At 36.1% G+C, this 19,932-nt stretch overlaps 1 protein-coding gene across 5 annotated transcripts in view; it reads right to left on the reverse strand.

Moving 5' to 3' along the window:
* Positions 1-19,932, reverse strand: part of ALCAM (activated leukocyte cell adhesion molecule) — a 252,179-nt gene that overhangs the window by 41,705 nt on the left and 190,542 nt on the right. For all 5 annotated transcript variants that reach the window (XM_069065305.1, XM_069065304.1, XM_069065302.1 and 2 more), the window contains exons 2-3: positions 13,861-13,961; positions 5,627-5,846 (exon numbers count right to left, since the gene is read on the reverse strand). In XM_069065305.1, coding sequence (XP_068921406.1) covers positions 5,627-5,846; positions 13,861-13,961 — 321 coding nt within the window. The remainder of the gene's footprint in view (positions 1-5,626; positions 5,847-13,860; positions 13,962-19,932) is intronic.

Below are 19,932 nucleotides of genomic sequence, written 5' to 3' on the forward strand. Positions count from 1 at the left end.
CTTCCTGACTCCAGGCCCAGCACTCTATCCACTTTGCCACCTAGATTTCCTAGGTCATTTATATGTCATCATAACTGATGGAGAACTGAACATTCCATTAGAAACTCCTACCCTCTCACTTTGAGATACTGAGAGGCTGAATACCTTTCCTGAAATTAGAGTAATAAAATCTAATAGCTAACATTTATATGGCGCTTCAAAGTTTGGGACATGCTTTATATATATTCTCTCCTTTAATAAATAAGTAGCAGATCTGGGGTTCAAACACAACTCTTCTAATTCCAAATTGAGTACTCTTTGCATGATCCCAAATTGCTTCCCTATTTGGGGATGATAAATTAATTATAATGTATGATCTCTTCTACTTCCTTGACTGGCCCTTGGTGCCAAAACTTTCATTATACGACGATATCCTGATATTAGTGTTTTCATTATTTCGATACCAATGAACTACTGTAGAAAATTTTGTAGTACAGAAGATATCAACTGCTGGCCATTTGGTCTTTTACTCTTGGTGGTCCCACCAGAATGCTTGATAGGGACATTAACAGGAAACATTCAAGGCCAAGGTTCAAGGGTGTTATATGTCAGTATGGGGTCACTTTCATCCTTTCCCCTCTACAGTCTCCCAACAGAAAGCTGTCTAGTCCCGTTTACTCAACACTCTGCCATTCACATTGTGGCAGTTGTGACAGAGGTTATCCTTTCAGACTTAAGACCGTCCTGAACCATGTCATAGAGAACACTGATTAAAAGTTTTGAGTATAGAGGGTCTCTGGTTTCCCTTGTTAGATCTAGTGCACTATCTTATCTTTTCAGAAACCACTTGTGAAGGGCTGTGGAAGTAGGGACACTATCTTTCCCCCTTATTCTCATTTCAAGATTTATCATGGCTGAATAATGGTGAAGCTTTAAATGTTTTAAGATATCCAAGACTCCACCAATGTTGTCATTTCCTCTATCAATAGAGAGGTTTGCCTAAAAAGCTATTTTATGGAGAGCTCACACAAGGCAAGTGCTCCCATGGAGATCAAAAGAAGTGATACAAGGACTTTCAAGGTCTCTCTGAAAAACTCTGGAATCAATTGTGTGACATGAGAGATCCTGGCACAGGATTGCTCAGCATGGCGTGCTCACCTCAAAGAAGGCACTGTGCTCTATGAGCAAAGCAGAACAGCAGTAGCTCAAAAGAAACATGAGATGTGAAAATTCAGAGACATCTCCACTCCAAATGTCCATGGACTATTTTCCCAGCCTATAGTAGAGCCTTCCAAGATCATATTGGCCTGATCAGCCACAGTTGGACACACTGTACCTTGACCCCAACACAGTGATGCCATTTTGGTCCTCTTTGAGAACTGACAACAACCAATCAACTAACCAAGTCAAAAAAAAACCACAACAAAACTCCATGTGTTGGTTCTCAGACAATAGACAGTTGTCAGTCCATAACTGAGGGCCATTCTTGATTTCTTTCCAGCTTGATGTAGGACGTGCCAGATTTGCACTGTGTTGGCATAATGAAGGACCAGAATAGGACTTTGTTGGAAGGAGGATGAAACACTTAATGCAAAGTTATCTCACTCACATTTACCAATGTTGATTTCAAAATCATATTCTTTATTACCACTTATCTGGAATTATGGCTGGTCCTTGTATTGATCAGAGTTCTTAGGTCTTTCCAAACTGTTCGTTTTTACAACAGCTATTTCCTGGCTCTGTTCACTTCATTCTGCAGCAGTTCATACATTTTTGGACATGGCCAATGTGGGAATTTGTTTTGCTTGACCATACATGTATGTAAATATGTATTACGAGGTTTTTATTTTTGCTTTTAATGGGAAGCAAGGGGTGGAAGGGAAAGGAAATAGATGTTTGTTTATTGAAAAAAAAATTTAAAAAGTCATGTTCCAAGGTAACTCAACCCAGTGAATTCATAATATGAGTACGTGTCAGGGGAAAGGGTGCAGAGAAAAAGAGGCAGATGCACATGCCATTGTACAATTAGAATTTCAGCGTCTTTCAAAATTTAATAATAATAAAAAATAAAAACTAACTTTTATATAGCAACTACTACATACCAGGCACCTTGCAAATACGTATCTCATTTGATCCTTATAATAACCCTGGGAGTTAGGTGCTATTATTGTCCCTTTCTTACAGTTGATGAAAATTAGGCAAAGATATTTTTTTTCCTTTTTTTGGAGGGAGGAGGGCAGGACAATTGGGGTTAAGTGACTTGCCCAAGGTCACATGGCTAGTTTTTTGTGTTAAATGTCTGAGGCCGAATTTGAACTCAGGTCCTCCTGACTCCAGGGCCAGTGCTCTATTCACTGCACCACTTAGCACCCCCCCCCCCCCAGCAAAGATAATTTAAGTGACTTGATTGAGATCACACAGCTGGTAAAATCTGGGTCTGGATTTGAACTCAGGTCTTCCTGAATATGGCCCACTACTGTGCCACCTAGCCACCTCTCAGTTTTATCCCCTTACAAACTCAAAAGGTTGAGAAATAATTACAGTTATTGGTGAGAACCCAGGTCCATCATAATGATGAGATGTGAACTTGTTGCAAAGGAAGGGCAGAGCGAAGACCATGATGAATTGTAGTCTCATTTGCTTCACAAAGCACGAAGATTGAAAGGTCATACAGTGACAGGCACCCAAACTTAACTAGAGGATCTAAAACATAGCAATGTTATTCATACTTTGAGTGGGCAACCATAATCTAATTATGAAAGGATATTGAAGGCCAGCTTGAAAAAAGAAATTAGATGATGATAGAAGGGCTCTGGACTGCCTGTGGAATACAGCCAACATTACCTAATGAAGGCCCACTCTTCATATCCATGGGCACACAAAGAGAATTCTTTTTCCTCTCCAACGGTCATAGAATCTCACTGCTGGAAAAGACCCTGAAACAATTCAGTTCAATCCCTATCCCATTTTACAGATGAGGTATTTGAGACCTCAGGGACGTTGTTAACGGACTTGCCCACAGTTCTAAGAGATGGGTAGAACCCACAAGTATCCTAGGTTCCTTAGACGATCCTGCCTCTTCTACAGGGGCAACATTTGAATTCTATGCTCTTTGTATAATCTCAGGGCAGACTATTTGCATGTGTCTCACACTCCAAGTTCAAAAGCAAACTGTTTTTTTTTTCTTTTCTGCTGGATGACTTCATTAACACCAAGTTGCTCAATGCAACCACTCTTTTGATTTTCATATGTGTCAGTTACTAAAATTCTGTGGTTATGTTTTTTTTAAAGGATTTTTTTTTGAATTTGTGCCTGTTTATTGGTATGATTTCTACTTTGCAAGTTCCATTTAAAAACAAAACCCAAACCCCTCATTTTAGAATCACCAGCCTTGGCCACTAGTTAGAATACACAAGTTTTCTTTGAGCCCATGTGTATGGTAATGTGCAATAGGTGGCTCTGTGATTGGTTCGCATTAGCCATATTCAAATGTGTCTTACCCCATGTATGTTGCTAGGTGACTCAACAGAGGGAAACAGAGGGCTGATTGATGTTGCTGGTTACTCTTAGACAACTACAATATAGACACTGCATAACATAAAAGCATCCTTGTCACAGCTGCTGTTAGCTTTACCAATATGACCCAAAGTAAATACATTTTTTTTAAGTCAAGATTGTATATGCTTTTTCAAACATTGTCTTTATCATGAGTTGTTCACTTCATTCTGTCAGACTTGGAGGGTCTCACGGTTTCTTGTATAAAAACACCATTTCTAAGAGTGTGTCACTTTGTCTATTTAAATTCTCCCTGGCCCAGAGCCTGGAATGCAGATTCTGTTTCTGAGAGTTACTTTGTTTTCAACAACATTCAGAGGAGGTGGGGGAAGTTTGTTTTCACAATCATAGAAATCCTCTGTGCTCTAAAGCAGCTTTCAGATTTTATTGAAATAGACCAACCGAAATTTCCTTGGATCATCCTCCTTTCCCCTTTACCCCGACCAAAAAACCAAAACCAGACAAAACAAAAAAACAACCAAAACCCACAGCTAAATGGCATCTCAATCAATCCTCATAAAACCAAAAACACAAAAATTCATCATTTCTCTTCTTACTATCTTTACATGCTTTCTCCATGTTAAAACAAAGCAAAGCCATAAAACACTAACCACTTAGTTTATGTTCTATAGGTGAATATGAACACACAGAGAGATATTGCATTTCTATAACTTTATCTCTACCATAGCTCACCCTCTGTATCTGCTTATATTGATAATATTAGGCCCAATGATCATAATAGTTTTTATTGCTTCATTCCAAAAGGTTGCTGTCTTTAAAGTAGAAGGAGAGGGGACACACAGAAGTGTCTACAGTCATTAAATCACTGGTCCTGACTATGAGCAAGGCATCCATTGGCAAATGGATATGTAGCTACAAAGGAGGAGGAGACCCCGACCGAAGAACACTTATTTATTTGATTTCATAAAACTGTTTGACAGGACTCTTGGCTGACTTTTTGAAAAAGGCCCTAGATGCTGAAAGGTAATCAATGGAAATATGAACTTTATTTTTAGAGGGTCTTTCTGGAGTACAAAGGTTTACCCGGATTATTTAAGCATTCTTTGAATCCCACTCTAAGGTAGATACTTTGAAGTTGATGCAAATACACAGGGAAATTCCTCCCTGGTTGCATATACTATTACTCTACATATTTTAGGTTAGAGAGCCTTGTGTTTTGCTTACTATAGTAATTTCTAGGTGTGGCTGAGGCAACATAATACAAAAAAAATTTTCTTAAGTGAAGGATTGATTACTTAATTTTTAAAGGCCTCTATTTGCCTTACAGTAACTTTGGGAGGCTTTGTTCTCTAATTTCTAAATCTCTTTGATATAATTGAGGTGGGGTGTTTTTACTTGCATTTGAGAAGCTGCATTACTTTAATTAAGACCTCTCCAGTAACTTCCTTGTCAGGACCATTTGCATTGTAACACCAGCCATATATTATCATTAGGCAAACTAATTTTGTGATTGTGACTACTGTAATTTTCTAACTTTTTGTTCTTTGCAAGTTTCTTTCCCCTGCCTACCTCTTCTTTTAATCACCTGCTCCCTCCCACATAGCTATTCAGTCTCAAAGCTATTACTTTCCCATGTCTAGAGAAGCAATTTTCTAATTTCTAAATGTCTAAAACTGGCAAATTACCCCCCAAATAGGCACTCTGTTACTTAATTTTTGAAATATAAATGGGAGCAAAACAGTAAGACAGACTTTAAATTTTCAATGTTAAAAAACAAGAATTGACCCCTTCCCCCCAACTCAAAAAAAAAAAAAATGTTCCAGGCCTTTATTTGTAAGGTCAATCAAATTCCAAATACTTTGGCCAAGTTAATTATTAAGTAAAATCTCTTATCACATGGAAAATTTACAAGGCAGAACATTTTCTGGCTTCCCACTATAACTCTACTGTTTGAATTTCAGGCTGCTTGTACTCAATGCCAACTGCATACATGAGCAGAATGAAGATTTCTAGGTATGTTACATAGAGGCTGGTAGAGAGAAAAGGCAGATTGCTTACTCATTGTTCTAAGCAAAATTTTTCAGCTCATCGCTATTGATCCTATTTAACAGTTATATCCGAGACTACTTACTGAACACCTTGACCACTGTCGGGGCTTCGAACACATTGTCCTCTGTAACTAGCATGCATACAAATCTCTTTTCATCACTGATCCTCGCATGACTGATGGATAAGGTGTAGTTTTCCGAGAGGCTTAATCTGTTTTTGTATTCAGGTACTTCATCATATTGCACATTTTTTCTCGTAGAGGAACGGAAGGCAATAAATACTGGGCTGCCATCAGGCTTTTCCTACAAATTAAAATAAAAATAAGTTTTTTACTTCAGGTTTAAACACAGGCTCATTTAGATATTTCAGGATTAAATCCTGCACAATATAACTTCCTTGGGCATTTCTTTCTACTAATATTTGCAGTTTCTGTCCAAGAAGAAAAATTTCAAAGGCAAGCCTTTACATAAATTTTGGTTACGGAAAGTTAATATTCATAAGAAACGCAATTGGAGGTTATTCTCCAGGATTTGGTTTTGTTCATGTAGAAGTGAAAAAATAAATGCTTTAAAAAAAAAAAAACCTTCAGCTTCTCCTGGATGTGTTGGACAAGAATCAGTGATCTATTCAGATGCTGACAAGGAATGTTCTCATTGCAAACAAACAATGAAAGAAAATAAAACAATATGAACATTAGCACAAAATGAAATTCAAAGGCCCACAGCAGCAAGCATATATTTTGCCTGCAAACAAGTTAAAAAGTCCATGCAAATCATATTTGGCATTGACTCTTTTATCACCATGCTTTAAAGGTCTATTGTTCACCTCATGTGGCAGGTCTGATCTTTAACCAGATACATATTAAAAATGGATTCGGTTGATGAATATTATTTGTCTTTGTAAAGCAATAATATTAAATATAAACAAATATTAATAACCGCAAACCATATATTTATTATCTTAGCCATCACTGGATGCTAAAAGCAACAGTCTAACACTACTTTTGGTAAAACTTGATCAAGAGTTTTCTAAAATACAAAGTTTTTCTCCCTCTGATTTCAGGGAGATACTTTCCCCTTCATACATAATCATCATTAAAATTCACTCTGTATATAGAAATCATCTCTTCCTATCCCTCCCTAAGTATTAATGACAAAATTTAATGAGACTTCAAAAAGTGCTTTGAAAAGCACAAAGTGCTATGTCTGTAAGGTGAAGATGATAAAAATAACTGATTATTACTAAATGAGTCCTGAAAAGTACTGAAGTCTGGGTTTGTTGAGTGGTTTAAATATTTGGATATTATTGGCAAATGTTTTTAGCCACCACTGTTAGGAGGTTCAGTCTTTGACTACAAACCACTGGAAAGGAATTAGGAGAAAAATCAGCAGACCTAAATATCCACTGACTATTGTGATGTTCATTCATTTAATCAGTTAATGTTTATTGTGCCTATGATATGTAAGGTACTCTAGTAGGTACTGTGGGGATTACCTCTAAAGATGTATAAGCCAAGTTTTACTACCTTAGGGAGATGCCACTTGGCAGATTATTCTCGAATGACAGGAAATCTACTGGCTCTTCCAATGGGTTCAGAAGGGGATTCCCAAGAATCATTCATTAAACAAATTTAACAAATATTTATCGAGTACTTAGTCATAGGCAAAGCACTGTGCTAAGTACTATTGGGGTGTGGAGAGATACAAGTATGGGCAAGACTCAGTCTCTAACCTCAAAAAATGTGTAAGAATCTAATTAGCTCTTTCCTTTAATTTCCCTTTTTTATAATGGTGAAACATATTTATTAGTCATAATAAAGGTAGCATATTTGAATTACCACTTAAATTCACAAAATGTGTTCAGGCATCAAAGGTTTGGGCATGGTAATATTTGTTCACTTGTTATGTCTATTCAAGTAGGTGGTTTGGCAGAAACATCAGAGTAGGTGCTTAATAAATGTTTATTGAAGTGAATAAAAAAAGAAAGCCAAGAATCTAAATCTTGCACCCCAGAACCTAGGTAGCAAAGATCACTGTAGTAAAGATAATACCACCAGTTGAATAGAACAACAGTGTTCGAATTAAGTGATGGTTCTTCATTTAGATATTGAGATTAACTAGACCCTTCTTGTAGATATCAGATATTTACTTATGAATTTATTTTTCTATATGTGAATGACCTTTTCCTTTACCTGACCTGATCACAATACAGGTCAGACTTGGAGAATTTTGAGGGGTCATGGAATTCATGGAAACCTGACCCCCCCACCTCTGATCAACTGTATAAATAACTGAAGCACGGTTTTAAGTGTATAATCTAAAGTGTGAAAAAGATAAACTCTACTTGAAATATACATGATTTGAATCCATGATTACTATGCTGTAAGTACTAAATTTACTGGCCATATACAGTGTACATTTCTCTTTCCCCATATCTTCCACTTCTTTCTTATGGAACTTACATTGGATAAATCAATCAAAAAGCAGCTGTAGCACAGAGCCAGTCGCAGAGTAATTGATTAATTAATGCTTTCTCATTGATTTATCCAATGTGAGTTCCTTAAGGAGAAGTAGAAGATGTAAGGAAAGAGAAATGTACACTGTAACTGGTCCTAGAGGTAATAGGGAGTCAGTGGTGTTTTCTAGTGAAAGTATGACTCTTTAGTGATATGATTTGTTAGGTGTATATCAAATAGATAGACTTTATTGAATCATAGAATTTGACTTAGGAGGTAACTCAATAGCCATAAGGTACAACCCATACCCAAAAGGCATCTCCACTATTACATATATAGTGATACACATGATAAGTGGTCATCAAATATTTGCTTGAAGATTTCCAAGGAAGAGAACCCAACACCTCTCTAAGTAGTTCATTTCATTCCATTTTGGAAAGCTCTAACTCTTCATAGGTTTGTTTTTTTCTGATATAAAAACTTGCCTCTCTACTTCTTTTCTCCTGATTCTTGTTTCTGGGGTCAAGAAGGGCAAAACTAATCCTTTTCCCACATGTTAGTTGACTATTGCAATAGTCCAGATCAGAGGTGATGAAGACCTGATCTGGAGAGGTGACTATGTGAGTGGAGAACAGATGCAAGAAATATTGTGGAAGTAGAATCAACAAGACTTAGCGACTGAGTAGATATAGAGATGAGGGAGAGTGAGAGTTAGGAGAAGGAAGAGAGCAGCAGAAAGAGGGAAGAAGACAATGAGGAAGAAATTAAGTCTCTGGTCACATGAAACTCAATATCTAGAGGGTATATAAAATATAATATGCAATAACAAACCAATAACTATAATGCAGATTAGAAAATGATGAAACCTAAGAAATACAATAGAAAGAGATGGGAGGGAGGTGAGGAATTCACAGGAATTGCTGTGAGTAAAGGCACAGAAATGGGAAAACTCTGCAAATGCAGGAATGATGGTATTGGGCATTTTTGATGGATATAAGTATTTGATTATAGAGAAAAATTCAAATATGACAATTGGCTTCATCACAGTAAACATGGAGAGGAATAGTATGAAATAATGTTGAAAAGGCCAGGAAGCCTTCAGGCTGAAGAGGGCTATGGATGGTAGTCTAAGAAGTTATAATTTTATTTAGAGGGTGAAAGGGAATTACTGAAGTATTTTAAGCAGAGGAAGAACATGATACTTGGCATGAATGTAATAATGATAATGGTTTACAGTGATGAGGAGGTAATCCTGCTTAGCTCTCATTTTTGTTTCTGTCCTGCCCTCTCTCTCAAAATTGACTAACAGTTGGACTATGAAGAATGGAACAAAAATGATGAACCATCAAGATTCAAGATAAGTGAAGGTATACTAAGATAGCATCTATCTAGTTAACTTTAGTGCTTCTAAGTCACCAGGATGAAGGAAAAGTATCCTAGGTTATTAAAAGAAACAGCTGGGCTGATGTCAATCTCTATAAGATGATGGAGGAAAAAGTGTTGCTGGATTGGTAAAGAGCAAATGTTCCAATTATAAAAAAAATAGAAAACAAGGAAATCTAAAAAATTCTAAGTCAATGAGCTTGATTTCCATTTTAGGCAAAATTCTAGAATGTATTATTAAAGGAATAGTTTGTGAGAATTTAAACAGGGAAATAGAGATCCCTAGAACCTATAATGACTTAATTGAGAACAGATCATACTGGATTAACCACATTATCTTTTTCAATAGATAAATATTATCAGGCAAATGCTAATAACATAATATATTTATATTTTTAGCAAAGTCTATTATGCTACTTTTGTAAATGAGATAGAAACATACTAGTATAGTCAGGAGGATTCAGAACTGGTTGAATATCAGGTCCAAAGAGCATTTTGGGGGAGGCTTCTAGTGCGGTGCCCTAGGGATCTGTCCTTGGTCCTAGTCAATGTTTTCAATCAATGGGGAAGTTAGTGGTGCAGTGACTAGAGTGCTCAGCCTGGAGTCAGTAAGACCAAAGTTCTAATACAGTCATAAATGCTTACCAGTTATATGACCCTGAACATGTCACCTAAGTACTATTTGCTGCAGTTGCCTCACCTGTGGATGAGGGGGTAAATGGAATTAGTAATAGCACCTACCTTCCAAGGTTATTGTGAGGATTAAATGAGATAATAATTATCAATGCTTAGCATTATGACTGGCATATAGTAAGAGCTATAGAAATGTTACCTACAATGGTAATCATCATAATAGTTATTATTATCAGAGACATGCTTATCACACTTGCAGATATAACATGAAGCTGTTAGGAATAGCTAACATAATGGATGCCAGTTAGGATTTTTTTTAATGGCAGCTTAAAATAATGTACATCATTCAATAAGATTAAATTTTATAGGGATAGATGTTAAGTTTTATAGTTGAATTAAAAAAATTACTTCATAAGTACAGAAACAATGAGGTATGGCTACATAATGGCTTATGTATATACATATATGTGCATATATATATACATACACTTTTTAAAAGGTCAGAGGGTTTTATTCTGCTATAATCTTGATATAAGTCAACTGTGTGACTTTGTACCCAAATAAATAAATAAAAGCTAATGTTACACTGCTATATTAATAGAGGAAGAGTGTCCAGAAAGAGAATTGATATTTCTGCTGTATTCTATCCTGGTCATACCACATCTGCAGAACTTTGTTCCCTTTCGGATGCCACATTATATGAAGGCCATAAACAAGCTGAAGCCCATTCAGAAGGGGGTAAATGGGATGATAAGAGGGCTGCAGACCATACCACAAATGGTCTCTTGAAGATAATGAGTAGGTTTAGTCTGGGTAAGTGATTTAGGGAGGATATCAAATGTCTGAAGGACTCTAACATAGAAGAAAGATTAGATTTGTGCTGCTCAGCATCAGAGGGCAGAAAGAACTAAAAGCTGTGGCTTAAATTGCAAAGAATTAGATTTAGGGTTGATGCAGAGGAAAAAAAAAGAGAAAAAAACCCTTCCTAACAATTATTCTAAAAGTAGAATAAGATCTTTTGAGATAGTGGATCCTCTCTGGTGGAGGACTGCAAAAAGAGGACTAGTGAGGTCTCTTCTAAATCTGATATTATCTGAATTTGTAATTAGATCTTTGTTGTTTTTTTCAGAGTCAAATGTTAATTAAATCCATTATATATATTTGCCAGACTGGCTGGAATATTTCTCTCCTAGGTATCTTTGCCCCTATATGGAATCTCAATCTCAATCTCTCTCTCTCCTCTCTCTCTCTCTCTCTCTCTCTCTCTCTCTCCTCTCTCTCTCTGTCTCTGTCTCTCTCTCTCTGTTACAGTCTCTCTCTCTCTCTCTCTCTCTCTCCCACTCTCTCTCTATCTCTCTCTCTCTCTCTCTCTCTCTCTCCCCCTGATTCTTATTTATGTCAATAGGCAGGAAATGACTATTTACAATATTTCATAATGTAATTAACTATTCTTTATGGAAGACATTATAAATATGACATGTGAGAATGTTTTCTGCTGTTAAAGAGAAAGTTTACTTAAGTTACTTTACAGGTAGTGGGTGCATAGGGAAAAAAAATTAATTTGGAGGCAGAAGACTTTAGCTGGAGTCCTGGATCTGCTACTTACTAGCTATGTGACCTTGGGCAAGTTGCTTAACCCTTCTAGTCTTCTGTAAGTAGTCAGAAAGCAAATTAGCCTTTCTTTAAAATCTTTCCAGATCTAAGTAAGGGATCCAGTGAACTGCTATTGTATACATAGCTGGACAATGAATAATTATCTCTGTGAGACTGTAATTATTCATTTTCCCTCACGAAAATGAATCTTCCCCCACCTCCCTACTCATTATTAGGTTGTAAGCACACTCTATCTAAAAATACTTATTACTAGGCACAAGAAAGGTGAATCAGACAGACAGTGGAGTAAAGGATGGATTGGCAGAAGAAGAGTCCAGAGGTAGAGAGAGAATAGTTAGGAGGATGATTTGGGGACACAGTTGGGTGGAAATGATGACCTGCATTAGGGCTGTAACAATGGAAATTAAAGGTAGGAATAGAATGGAAATATATTTCATAGGATCACACATTTAGAGGTGGAAGGCACCTCAAAAACATATAGTCCAATATCCTCATTTTACATATGAAGAAACTGAGGCCGAAGGAAAGTAAATACTTTGTCCAAAGTCACATAGCATCAAAGCATCTGAATCCAGGTCCCTTGATTCCAGATTGTACACTTTTCCAACTGTACCATGATACTGATTGTATATAGCAAATGGAAGGCAAAGGAAAAGTCAATGAATACCAGTTGGCTGGATAAATGGTCATGACAAAGAAAGAAATGAGAAAGTCCAAAGAAGCAGTCAGCTTAAAAGAAGCATGACAAGTTCTCTTTTGTCATATTCTATCTGAGGTGCTGCTAAGAAATCCAGTTAGAGATACCTGGTAAGTAATTAGAAATCTGAATCAGCTCAGCAGAGAGTTTGGGAATGGTGAAGGATTTGGGAGTTGTTTAAATGAAGGTGATAGTTTAAGTTGTGAGAGTGGATGACATTAAGAGAGAAACTGAGAAAACCTAAGGGATAAGGAAGAGGATTAAGGAAAGGAGTGGTCACAGAGGTAAGAACATCATTAGGAAAATATGGTGCGACAAAGGCCAAGAGACAAAAAAAAAGCGCATCAAGGGTCAGTAATGTTAAATGTTCCATAAAGGTCAAGAAAAATGAGGTCTGAGAAAAGGCTATTGGATTTAATGATTATGAGGTCATCAGTGACCTTTGAAAGAGCATTTTTCAATAGAACAATGGGGATGGAAACCAGATGGGAATGAATGGAAAAAAAAAAAAACATTGTATGTAGGCTTTTTTTTTTTTTCATTAAGCTTGGTAGTGAAAGGGAAAAGGAAAGTGGGTTTATATCTGAATGGGAGAAAGCTATACTCCATCTAGGCTACAGCTACAGACCTGATAGTTGATTAAGAAGAACTGAGCAGATTTGTAGGCAGATGGTCAGAAGAAATTGGAGAGGGAGAGAGTGAAGATACATGAGAGAAAGGGGATAATTGATGAAACAAAGTTTTGGAGGATATAGAGAAGCCTGGATCGAGAGCCCAGGTGGAGAGTTGAGGCTTTGTCAGGTGTCAGGGTCAGATCTTCCCCTCACATGAGAAGGAAAGAGGAAAGAGTAAATAATTACACTGAGGTATTTACATTTATAAAGGTAGGAAATTGACTAATCATGACCTTAATTTTAGTAAAAGGAAAAGTCATTTTCTGTGAGGGTCATGACTGGAAAAGGAGGTACAAAAGAGAATAATAGGTGGTAAAATTTGGGACACAAATGTAAAAAATGTCTAAAAAAAACCCCACCTGGCTATTCATAAATCTAATGAATACATCCCAATTTATTTATTCTACACTTGTAATATTACTATGTGTTCAGAGGCTACACATCAAACCTAAATTGTGCTTTAAGTGACTTTCTTTGAAAAGTGTATGTTGCAAACCAGGGAATAATGGAGAGACATTAAAATATGGCTCCTGAACATTTAGACAAGGCATAAAGCTTCCTTGGTAAGTCCTAGGAATATCACCACTTCTAATGCATAAAGATGTCTTTTCAGACTAATATGATCTAGGGGAATAGGTCAGGCATTTGGGGGAGAGGAGGGTGAAGAATAGATTCTGGCATGCAGGACTCAAGGAATTATCCTTGTGGCATATTTATAAGACTAATTTTACCTTCATACATTTTACTTGACAGCAGAATATTGCAATTATGTTAATTTGAAGCTCCCATTTTACTCACAGAAGGAATCTTATTTTGAAAATGGGAGACAATTAACCAAGTTCAAGGTAGGCTATACTTACGTATTTCCATTTTCCAAACATAAGGGTCTGAGGTACTTCAAGACGGCAAGGCATAACAATGGTATCTCCATATACTGAATTTACAGTATACAATCCAAGGCCTATGGAGAAAAAAGACAGAGAATAATGTTTAAGTATTATCTTAAAACAGGAAGGTAAATTAATTAAGTCTGGTTCAAGATTAAAAAGAAGCATGTATTTGTATAGTTGGTTGTATTCCATTACTGTAATTATTTATCCTAAATGGGTTATAAGGCATTAAACATATTTGTTGTTCAAATTTTAATAGCTTCTCTATACCCATTAACCCTTTTGGTACTGTACAACACAAACACAGAGAAAGCAACTAACTGGACTGTGATTTTACAGGGAACTCCCAAATGAAGAAACTCCCTCTACCATTGCAGGTTGACAACTACTCTCATGATGTCTCTGCAACTTACAGAACTGCTTTGAGCATTGATACCTTAAGGGACTTGACCAAGATCACACCTCCAAAAGGTGTGTCAGGGGTTCAATTTGAACTCTAGTCTTCCTTGCTTCAAGACTGACTCTTTATTCAGTATGTACCCTGACTTTCCAAGGTATAGTTCAAATGCACAGGGCTAATTCTGCCCTCTGGGTACATAAATATATGAAAAGTGTATTCTGAGGATAGACTGGCTCCTTCAGCTAGACTTCACTGACACATTAAGCTGTAAACTGAACCTAAATAATGTTTGTCTTTCTCCTTCGAAAACTTTGTCTTGTCCATCAGTAAGCAAAATCTGAAAACAAGATAGTCACTACAGTTTAAAAAAATGAGATAGCCATAATGACAGTGATAACAACTGACATCTATATGTTATTTTTAAAATTCATAAATATTTGTTTTATTTTTAATAGCAATTTTTAAAAAGTAGTAACATTCTCTCCACCGAAGTTAACACTGGAAATGCAGACCCTACATGTAATCTGAAGTTCTCGTTGCCTTTACTAATGTAAATAATGGATGGATAACAATTTATTGAAAATAAGCATGCTGATCATTTTGGTTCTAAGAGGTATCATCTGTTAGCCTTTTTTACAGTCAGGATTTGCAAATCCTCTGAACAATGAACACAGACTGTTATTTTGGCCATTTAGTTATTATCTTAGTGTTGGAAGGACTTCCAAAATCACCTATATGAAGTACAAATCCCCTTTACATTTCCAAATTCACTACTAAGCCTCTGCTTAAGATTTCTAATGAAGGGAACTCACTATCTGCCAAGATATACAGACTTTTGGATACCTCTGTAAAGCAGTTTTTTCTTAAAATGGGGCAAAATTGACCTAAAAAGCTTACAAAATACTTCCTATGTGCTATCTCATTTAAGCCCCCACAAACTCGGTGAGGCAGGCACTTTGAGAATCAGAAAGGTTAAAGGACTGTGGTCACAAAGCTAGCAAATGACTAAGGCAAAATCAAGTTCAGGTTTTCTGACTCAAGATCCCCCACTCTACTTCCTACACAAGGAGGCCTCTCAACATGAATTTGAACACTGTTTAAGGTTTATAAATTAATGGCTAACATTTATTTTAGGGGGGTGTTTTGTAAACCTTAAAACAGTATTTAGAGGGTTTTATAAGTACATATGTGTTGGGGAAACTGAGGCTTAAGTGATTTGAATATGTAGAATTGAGACTCAAATTTAATCTAGTGTTCTTTCCACAGAACTGCCCACTTACATAATTCATGATAAACTCACTTTCCATTCACAATAAGAACATTAAGGAAAGAAAAAAATGCCCATATTATTCAGGACATTAACATTGGACTTAAATTCTAGTCTTAAATTAAAAATAAATAATAAGGGTGGATTAGGAATTTTATTACCTAAACATACTATTTGAGATGTATTAAATCATAAAGTGATTTCCCAAAATTGCTTTCAAAAGTTCTAACTCTAAAACTCCAAACATAATTTGCTACCAAAAAATAGAAATTTCTTGGCTTGTGTTAATCACTGGGAAAAATGAAAAATGAAACATAGAGTGAAATATCATATGTAATATATATTATATTGTTATAGCATTAATATTATATATCACATATACAGATACTTACCATGTCTATGTTATATACTATTAAAACTATGAAGACATGTAGCTATTATTTTAAACACTGGGTTGTAAAATATTATGACAATATAGAAGGTTAAATTCTCTAACTTTGCTAATCCTCCATTTGCCTGAAAAGACCTTTGAAATTTCAGTAGATACACAGATGATCAAGACTCAATGGGCCTTGGAAATACATTTAATTGGTTTTAGAGTTTGATTAACATCAATTGTTTCCAAAACCAGGATAAAAATAAACAGAAGTCGTTTAATCCACCAGGTGGTGCTGAAGAAACGCAGAGTTAAAATGACCTAAACTCTTCTTCACTAAAATAGCTTTACATTTTGCTGAGGCCTAGAGGGGTGTGGTGGGAACCTCATCTTAACCAATGCATTACAAATATCAAAACCTCATCATAAATAAAATTTAGATGGAGAGGAATGGAAAATTTTCAAAACAAAATTGTGATTAGAGTCATAATTCAAATATTTGTCAACTGGCCACGTTGTTCCTTTTAGCAATTCCCCGCCCCTTCCCCCCCAAAAAAACCCAATAGATAAACATATATTCTTATGTAAATGAATATACATATAAATGATGAATATTTTATCTAGACAAGGAGTACTTAGGTATACAGCATTTCAAACAGTACTCAACTACAGACTGAGAGATTTGAACCTGTTATAAAGAGGTTTATTTGAATCACCATTGTATGCTCAGACTCACAATGAAAAATTATCTTTGTGAGTCTTGCTTTGTTCTTTTTCCTTAATAGAAAAAAAGTTAAACCCCCTGAAGGTTACTAAGGTAACAAGCCTAAACCATCCAAAATGCTATGCCATCCAAAAGCTTGTGAAAAAGTAAAAGAAGAAATGGCATGTTTAACATGGTTGCCCCTGTTAAAATGAAAGCAGTGGGGTTTTAGAACTACACACAGAAGAATAGGAATCAATGATAGCCCAGAGGATGGTATATTTTGTCTTGCCTTAGAACCTGAAGTTTTTAGAAACCCTTGGTTCAGAAAAGCACCTTTACTGCTCTACTATGCAAGAAATGATTATATACAGGGACATGAGGGATTAGTCAAATTAGGAAAAACTGTAATCTAGTAGAGAAATATTAAACCACCCACCCACAGTTAAACGCCTAGTTAGTGGCTGAGCTGAGACAGCAATTCAGGCCTCCTAACTCTCTGGTTCCAGTACTCTTCCACTATACCAAACTGCTCTTAAAAACAAAACAGAACAAAAACAAAAGAAATTTTTAAAAGGATGCCCTCTTTCACATTAGTTATTTAGATTTTCTTTCTTCGGCGATTATCTGGCATGTATGTGACATTTCTGAATTTTTTAAAAATTCAAGTTCCATCAAGATGGCTCATCACTTCAGAAGAGCAAACAATGTACTAAGTAGAGTAGACAAGGAGCAAGGATAAAAGAGAAGAAAGGAGGGAGGAAAACTTTCACAGGGAGAAAAAAAAAAACCTTGCAGGAAAACTGAAAGAGAATGAAGAAATAGGTAAGAAAAGAGGTCCACATACAACAGAATCAGCATCCTAATTCAAGAACTGGAAGGGACATCATCTTTTTTAAAAATGAATAAATACTACAAGCTAAAGGAAAACAAGGAGAAATTACCAAAAGGCATGGGGAACAAGGAAAACCAACAAGATAGCAATAACAGATGCCAACTTTCCCCTCTCTTCTTCCCTGAAGAGGAAAAGGACCTATTGCAAAAATCTCCAGAGTAGTTCAGAAACTCAATAACAATTTCTTAGGAAGATTTGGTCTCTATAGGGATAGAAATAAGATCTTCAAAAAGAATGAAGTACTTTGAAAGAATAGTGTTGTGTTAGTCAAGCATGGAAATTCAAAGTTTAGAAAAGAAGGTACAAGACGTTAATCTAGAATGCATTCCTTGCGAACTAGAATAGCTTTGGCAGAACAGAAAAATACAGAAGAAATAATTCAATTTCATTCAACGTTAAATTCCTATTACAAGCAAGGTAATGTTCAAGGGTTTTAGAGATGCAAAGACAAAACTGAAACTCTTCCTGTCCTCTAAGAGCTTATATTCTAAAAGGAAAAATAAAAAAATTAAAAATATTCATTTCCACTTCTATCTCAGTGAAAGTACAAATTACCTTGTTGTTTATTTTGCTCCCCACTTGCAAACATAAATTGACATTTATATAATAAGAAAGTCAAAGAGAGCCATTTTCCTTGGGAATTTCCTATTCACACCACTGCAAGTACTAGTAGAATACTTTGAATTTATAATTTCTTGAATATTGTGTAACTTTGCTACCATAAGCATTTAGATTTTATTTTAGGTTATATCCCATTCTTGACAGAAGCAAACAAAAAGTCCTTACAACACTGAAAGTTACTAGCAATTCACATCATTTTCCCTTCAAGGAAACTTGGAGGATTTAAAAGCCAGAAACTGAGTTATGAGGGTACTGCCATGGTATTCCTTTTCCATCACCTGTGGTGACTGAAGAGAAAATATTTACAATAATCAAAACCTACCAGCAATGTGTGTGTGTATATATGTATGTTCGTCTGTGTGTGGGGGTTTAGTGGGGTTAGACTGGAGCACACCTAATGAAGTAATGAGCCTTTACTGACCACTTTCAGGGAAACAGGACTACAGTGAAAGATAATGGACACTTAAGTATGATGAAAAAATCACCTTACTGGCTACTGAGCAGGAAGAACCAGCAACTCAGTGAATCTTGAAAAGGGAGTGACCCACCTTTGTTCTCTCTAGCCTGCTTGTTTGAAGATTGTGCCAAGACTACTATTTGAACCTCTTCCTGGGTGGGTGGTGGGATAAGAGAAGAGGACTTGAATTCTAATGTCAAGAGAATATAAGTGGGTTCTAAACATCAGAGAAAAACACTCATTAGGGTGAACTGTTGACTCCTCTATGCATATGGATATTAGGAAGGAAGGCACTAGACAAAGGTTCCACAAACATAAGCTGTGGCTTATATGCCATGGGCTTTTCAAACGAGAATCAGGCGGTAGGGATAAGGACGCAAAATTACTTTAAAAATCTCTTTTCAAGGCCTTTCATGAACGTGTCAGCTTCTCCTCTGCTGTGCAGTATTTACAACTACTGTGATAGGCTGACCAATAGTTTGTTCTCTGGCAGGCGACCATACCAATTTGGTGATGTTCGTTTCCTAATTTTTACAGATGTCTTAACTCTTTCAGATGAAGTGCCAGCTAAGACCCACAGTGGCTGTCATCACTAATGATCCTGGTTCCACCTTTTGCAAGAGAAAGAGCTGTTTATCCTGATTTCCTTGCCAAGCCTAAGTTGGGAAATTACATTTAGCTTACCAGAATTCCCCCTGTAATTTTAGTTGGATAAATTATTCATAGCTTTACAGCCTAAAGACTATTGGACCCAGTTACAAATATGGAATGGTTGCCATATTTCTTTTTGGAACAACTGCATTTTAGAATGTGTACTGGTTTGGGGTTGGTGGGGGGTGAAGATGGGAGGGTATAGTATGCATGTTGTGAGTATATTGGCACACACTATGTGTGTGTACAAGCACACATAGAGATATGTACATAGTAAGCTTTTAAATTGCCTTTCAAGCCTTCTGGTTAGAAAGTGGTATATAAATGCAAACCATTATTATGAATGATTACTACTACGACTACTACTACTATCAAAATGTCATAGCGTACAATAAAACGTGAAAATGGGCTATACTTTAAGAGAAATATGCAATTATTTAAGTATTTTTACAAAGGGTTATTAAACCAGAGATGAAGAACAATGCAGCCAGAAAGGCTAATAATAGAATCAAGTGGAAACACAAGAGGCTGACCAGAGAATAAGAATAATCTCTCAACATAACATTCTGAAGTATAGGATATTTGTCAAAATGAGGTACAAGTCAATTACAGTCACAGATTTTTGGGGGAGGAGGCAAATTTTTAAAATAGATAATGACAAAACTCTACACA

This window comes from Petaurus breviceps, unplaced genomic scaffold (assembly GCF_028583685.1).
Source record: "Petaurus breviceps papuanus isolate PSGF00001 unplaced genomic scaffold, PetGlider_PUasm1.0 90683, whole genome shotgun sequence".
Taxonomy (NCBI): Eukaryota; Metazoa; Chordata; class Mammalia; order Diprotodontia; family Petauridae; genus Petaurus; species Petaurus breviceps.